This window comes from Pundamilia nyererei, unplaced genomic scaffold, assembly GCF_000239375.1.
Source record: "Pundamilia nyererei isolate P.nyererei 1_Seehausen unplaced genomic scaffold, PunNye1.0 scaffold00266, whole genome shotgun sequence".
Taxonomy (NCBI): Eukaryota; Metazoa; Chordata; class Actinopteri; order Cichliformes; family Cichlidae; genus Pundamilia; species Pundamilia nyererei.
This window is the reverse complement of record NW_005187667.1, coordinates 42,528-48,486: the sequence shown is the minus strand read 5'-3', so window position 1 is coordinate 48,486 and position 5,959 is coordinate 42,528. Positions and strand designations below refer to the sequence as shown.

The 5,959-nt window shown below is 47.1% G+C and overlaps 1 protein-coding gene across 1 annotated transcript in view; it reads left to right on the top strand.

The window, feature by feature from the left end:
* LOC102200625 (dachshund homolog 2-like) overlaps positions 1-5,959 on the top strand; it is a 26,341-nt gene that overhangs the window by 13,395 nt on the left and 6,987 nt on the right. Inside the window, exons 3-10 of the mRNA XM_005750215.1 lie at positions 2,620-2,748; positions 2,831-2,965; positions 3,054-3,208; positions 3,322-3,460; positions 3,629-3,670; positions 4,094-4,251; positions 5,076-5,223; positions 5,334-5,453. Coding sequence (XP_005750272.1) covers positions 2,620-2,748; positions 2,831-2,965; positions 3,054-3,208; positions 3,322-3,460; positions 3,629-3,670; positions 4,094-4,251; positions 5,076-5,223; positions 5,334-5,453 — 1,026 coding nt within the window. The remainder of the gene's footprint in view (positions 1-2,619; positions 2,749-2,830; positions 2,966-3,053; positions 3,209-3,321; positions 3,461-3,628; positions 3,671-4,093; positions 4,252-5,075; positions 5,224-5,333; positions 5,454-5,959) is intronic.

The following is a 5,959-nucleotide window of genomic DNA, read 5'->3' as shown; positions in this document are numbered from 1 at the left end:
TGAAGCTAAGCTAATTCTAGCTGTAATCTCTGTTCTGTCGATGCGTCTGAAACATCGTCGCTGTGTCTTTATTACCTGTTACTCACCAGGAGCCACTGCAGCCTGTGAGGCAGCGCTCGGGGTCAGATCCACATTGTTAGAGCCAATCTATAGAGAAATATTTTTGATACTGTTTCAGTTATTATGTTACATGTTTGATTTTGTATGATATGTTGTTAGAGAATAAATGCTGCGCGTTTAATTTGTGTCGGGCAAGAAAATATTACAGTGCATGTGTGGTAGCAGGTTAGAGTGAGCCAGGACAGCAATGGAAATGTGCGCTGTAGCAGCAAATAGTTTTTTGACCGTGACATCTTTTGTTTGTATGTACGAGTCAGAAATAAATCTGAACAGCTCACATTAAGAGGTGGAAGAATTATTTTTTCGAAGCTTGGGACAGAAATTCGCCACTACACACATCATTGAACCTTTTATTACCTAAACACTTGTTACAGGAGGAGGTGGGCTGATGTGGCGACCAGAAGGTTGTGAGGAAATGTTTTTATTGTCATAGGCTTTGATTTGACTCTTTGGTTTCTCATTTCTCCACAAAATAGATGTGTGTCAGCGTTCCTGAGGACAGTCATGTGGGACGTGTAAACCACTGCAGGAACAGCCACGGATCAAATCAGCCACTCGGCACCTTTTATTAGTTCAGAGCAGCAGACTCTGTCAGCCAATCAGTCTCCATCAGCACGGCTCTGCAGCTGTGAAACAGCTGCTTCATCTTCCTCCTCCTCACTGACAGGATTACTTCTAACAGCTCTGTGATTGGCCAGTTCTGATGAACTGATGGAGGCTGTTTCGATTTCCTCCTCAAACTCTGCACACGCACATCAGCTGATGAAATCTGGACCGCTGTTTGAAGCCCTCTGAGCTCTGCACTGAAAATCAGTGTGTGCCTTTCCCGTGTGTGTGTGGAACAGGAAGTTGAAGCATGCGGCTGCTCTCGGGATAAACAGATGAATAAAATCAAAGTCGTGTCACTTTGATGAATTCATCCTGTTTGTCGTCTACATCGTGTGCAGTGAAGGAGGAACAGCTGTTTCCTGTTGCTCAGCAACCGCACGGTCTGTCTGCAGGACGCAGTGTGTGTGTGTGTGTGTGTGTGTGTGTGTGTGTGTGTGTGTGTGTGTGTGTGTGTGTGTTTTCATTAAGCTGTCAGTTGTGTCCGCAGTGACAGAGGTGAAAGGTTCGGTATGTGCTCCGTCCTGTCATCACCATCTTCAGTGATGTTTTCAGCGGGAGAAACGTCTCATCATCATCAGGTGACTTCTTCAGTGTCAGCTGACATGAGTACCAGCCCAGTGGACACTCTTTCAATGATGAGGATGTAACATCCTGGACAGGGAGGAACGCTGGTTTGAGGGCGGAGTCAAGGAGGCCATTTACGTGAAAAGGGAAAGACCATCTCTGAATGGAGGAGGGGCCTAAGGGTGCATCTGTCACCATCTTACAATGCTGTGATTGCAGCCATTCCCCAACTCTCTGTGAATGGGACTCATGGTTTTTGATCAATGGTCATGAGAATTTGCGTATTAATGATCATAAACTGACCTACCAGCACATTGTGACCTAACCCTAACCCTGCTGGTTTCAGTCATTATGCAAATGTCCTGTTTATAAGGTTGATACCTGCAGTCAGCTGAGACTGAAGACGTCACCTGATGATGATGATGATGAAACGTTTCTCCCACTGAAAACATCCAGATGAACAGAATCAACTTTCAGGATTTCCTTTCCTGGATGACTGAGCGTGCATGAACACATTTAAGAAATGAAACATTTCACAGTCACAGGTTGTCAGACTGTCACTTCCTGCACCAGCATCTCCTTCCTGCTGAATGTTCTTCCACAATAAGAGCAGGTGTTTTATTTCAATACTGAATGACTGAATGTAGTGTGAAGCGCTTTGGGGTCCTTAGGGACTAGAAAAGCGCTATACAAATGCAGGCCATTTATCAATACTGAGAGAACAGGAGAACTCAAGGTCAGTTTGCTGCTGTGATGAGACTTCACACACGAGGTCACCATGCTAACAGTTTCCCCTTACTTCCAGTCTTTGTGCTAAGCTAGGCTAATCACCCATCACTGTCACTCTCACAGAATCTGCTGCATAACAAAAGGATCAAACTTTCTTTGTGTTTTTGTTCATTTAACAAGCCACAGGGAGACCGACCACTCGTTAGCATCGAATTAATTGGTGCAGCTAATTAACTGGGCCAAGTGGCTGCAGGGAGAAATAGATGGTCGAGAGACACCAGCAGTCACTGGAGACTTTCAGGCTGCCAGGGTTGTTAATTATTGATCAGTCAGCAACTTCCTGAAAACAGTTACCTTCATCACCTCCTCCTCCTCCTCTCTAGGAAGAAAAAAGCTTTCATGACCAACAAAGACGATTCAGTCTCGCTCTGATTTCTGAAGGACTAAACGGATTCTTCACATCATCATCATCATCATCATCTCCAAACATCTCATCAAACATTTACAGCAGAAACAATCCAAACCCTTCTTATGTGAGTGCAGCGGCGCCCCCTTCAGGACACACTCTGCCATCACTCTTTGTTCTCCTGTCTGCAGGGCTGACAGCGGCGGCAGCGATGGCCGAGATTCTGAGGCTCCAGAAGATGCGGATGATGATGCGTTTCCATGGCAGCAGTGATCAGCAGCGACCTTACAGCAGACCTGAGTCGGAGAACGAGGACACGGGTTCGATTCCATCAGTTTATTCCAATCTGACACTATAGCAAATCAAAGGACGGCACCAAAGTCTAAACCTTTGTTCCCTCAGCAGGGGGCAGTGAAGGATCCTGGGAAAAGGAGCAGCAGCTCCTCTCTCATCCCCCCTCAGTTGTAGCGCCTCCTGCTGGTTCGGCATCCCTACATTTCAACACTTTGCAGCAGCAGAGCTCGCTGTTAGCCAACCGTGAGTCACCGCTCTCTTCTCATTGGACGCCTGATCATTGTTAGCTTAGCGTCACAGCACATAACTTATCTGTGTCCGCCCTCCTCAGGCCTGTCAGACCTTCCATTTATAGTTATGCCACATCCCATCCTCCCTGTGGGCTTGCCTCCTGCCAATGTTGCTATGGCGATGAATCACATGAGTCAGCTCAGTGATTTAGCAAACATGGCCGTTGTGTCACAGGTCCACACAGAAGAGAGCAAGGTAAAAGCTAGCAGCAGCAAAAGTACCAGAGCTAATGCCAAAAGAGCCAATGCTAAAGGAACTAATGCTAGCAGTGTTAATATTACCAGCACTAATGCTAAGTGTGTGTTCAGGAGTCTCCTCTAGGTAGCCCCTCCCCCACTTCCAGCGATGATGAGCTCCACCCACAGGAACCAACCAGCCAATCGCCTTCTAGGGCATCTTCATCATCGTCATCATCACCCCTTCCACCAGCACACACACCAGAGCTGGGTAACCACTCACAGTAGACATACTTATGTGAACTATGACAGCTTTGCTCTTTGTCGCCTCAAAGTCCCCGTAATGTGTTTGTAACAGTATGTCCCCACAATACTTCTAAACAAGAACACACACGCACACAGTCACTGATCTGCATGTTTTCATGTGTTCACACTACAGATGGGGAGCCAGGAAACATCAAACAGGCTTTGAAAGAAAAAGGTGTGTGTGTGTGTGTGTGTGTGTGTGTGTGTGTGTGTGTGTAACAGTAACGGGTCCTGAGGTGCTTGGATACGGACTCCAGCCCAACTGATATTTACGTCTCTGAGTCTGTGGCCCTGGTTCAGCTTCATCCTCGGCTCGTCCATCAGACACAGTTTAAAGGACGACTGCATGTGTAACTCAGAGCAGGATAACATGCAGATAATGGGCCTGACTTTAGCTTCAGCTCGTGAGATCGCTCTCTGCTGTTGGTATCAGCAGTGACCGAGCTAATGTAAGACATGACAGTGTAGCGCCAGTGATGGTTCTACTGTGGAGATCGTGTACGACAGCAGCGAGAACAGATGATGACGTAGAACATTAAAGTACAATAAAGTCCAGATGTATTTATTTTTGTTTAAGCTGCTTTTCTCCTACCTGCAGAGGACAGCCTGCTGCCCCTCCCCCTCATCAAACCAACCTATGAGAAGCTGGCACTCACCTCCCAGTCATTGTCAATCAAACACACAAACCCCACCTTTGCTCCGTTCCTATTGGCTGAGGGTCTGTCATCGATGGAGACGCTGCTGACCAACATACAGGTGACAGACCGAGATGATGGATGTTAAATATTCATGCAGAGACATCAATGTAGTGTTAAGTTTTCCCTTAAATAAAGCCTGCAGACGAGCGGTGAGCAGTAGCTAACATTCTTTAATCAAACACAAAGAACAGAAAACCCAAGCTTGGTGGAGCCTGCATGACCGCGGGGCAGGTCAGCAGAGTCTCCCTGAGCCTATCATGGCTCTCAGTTAAATGCCTTCTGCAGGAACAAAAGGCAGTGCACAGCTGTTTCACACCTTAAGGTTCACACTCCCTCGCTGCCTCCCAGAGTCCTCGAAGACACAAAAGGTTAAGGTTAGGTTAAGGTTCTTTATTTGTCACATGCATAGTTATACAAGTATAACACACAGTGAAATGTAGCCTGACACGCTCCTCGACATGTGCAAAAGAATTGGGGGGGGAGACTCTTCCTGTGGAGTTGTCTGCTTCCCCCAACTTCCTTACTAGACCCCGACCATTTGTCTTAACGTATGAGTGTCAGACAGTTAAAATCCAGTGGCACCAAGGCATCATACAATAAAATAATGTGATTAATACGTAAGTAAAAGAAATTCCTATACAGTCAAGACATCAATTCAGCTCATGAGGAGGAATGTTGGCCATGAAATCAAAAAGCTGAGACTGGAATATTTCAAATTGAGCAAATGTGAAATCAATACAAGGTTACATGACGAGGATGTGGGAACTCGGGAATCTGAGACATGTTAATGTGCAGAATTTAAAATACTGTGAGGGAACATCAGAGATGCAGAGACGAAAAGTACCTGAGAACATCAGGGACTTACCTGTGTGTGTTTCTCAGGGTCTCCTGAAGGTGGCGGTGGAGAGCGCTCGCTCTCAGGACAAACAGAGCCAGCAGGAGAGGAAAGAGTTAAAACTGGAGCTGGAGAGAGAGAGGGACGCCCGACAGACTCTGCAGAGACAGCTGAGCTCCGAGCTGCACACCAGAGGTGAGAAAGGTGTAACAGGTCAGAGGTCAAGTGAGCTCTAATGGACTAGAGGTGAGACAGGTGAGAACTGTTCACACTACCTGTCCTCTTCGTCTCATCTTCCTCATCAGTGTCGATCCAGCGGAGGCTGAAGAAGGAGAAGAAGGCAAAGAGGAAGCTGCAGGAGGTGCTGGAGTCGAGGAGGAGAGAGCAGGTGGAGCGAGCGCTCAAACACTCGGACGGCCTCACAGGTGAACAAGCAGCAGAGCACAGGAGCTGTATCTAACCTGTGATTGGCTGAGCTGTATCTAACCTGTGATTGGCTGAGGTGTATCTAACCTGTGATTGGCTGAGGTGTATCTAACCTGTGATTGGCTGAGGTGTGTCTAACCTGTGATTGGCTGAGCTGTGTCTAACCTGTGATTGGCTGAGGTGTATCTAACCTGTGATTGGCTGAGGTGTATTTAACCTGTGATTGGCTGAGCTGTGTCTAACCTGTGATTGGCTGAGCTGTGTCTAACCTGTGATGATTGGCTGAGCTGTGTCTAACCTGTGATGATTGGCTGGGCTGTGTCTAACCTGTGATTGGCTGAGCTGTATCTAACCTGTGATGATTGGCTGAGCTGTATCTAACCTGTGATGATTGGCTGAGCTGTGTCTAACCTGTGATGATTGGCTGAGCTGTGTCTAACCTGTGATGATTGGCTGAGCTGTGTCTAACCTGTGATGATTGGCTGGGCTGTGTCTAACCTGTGAT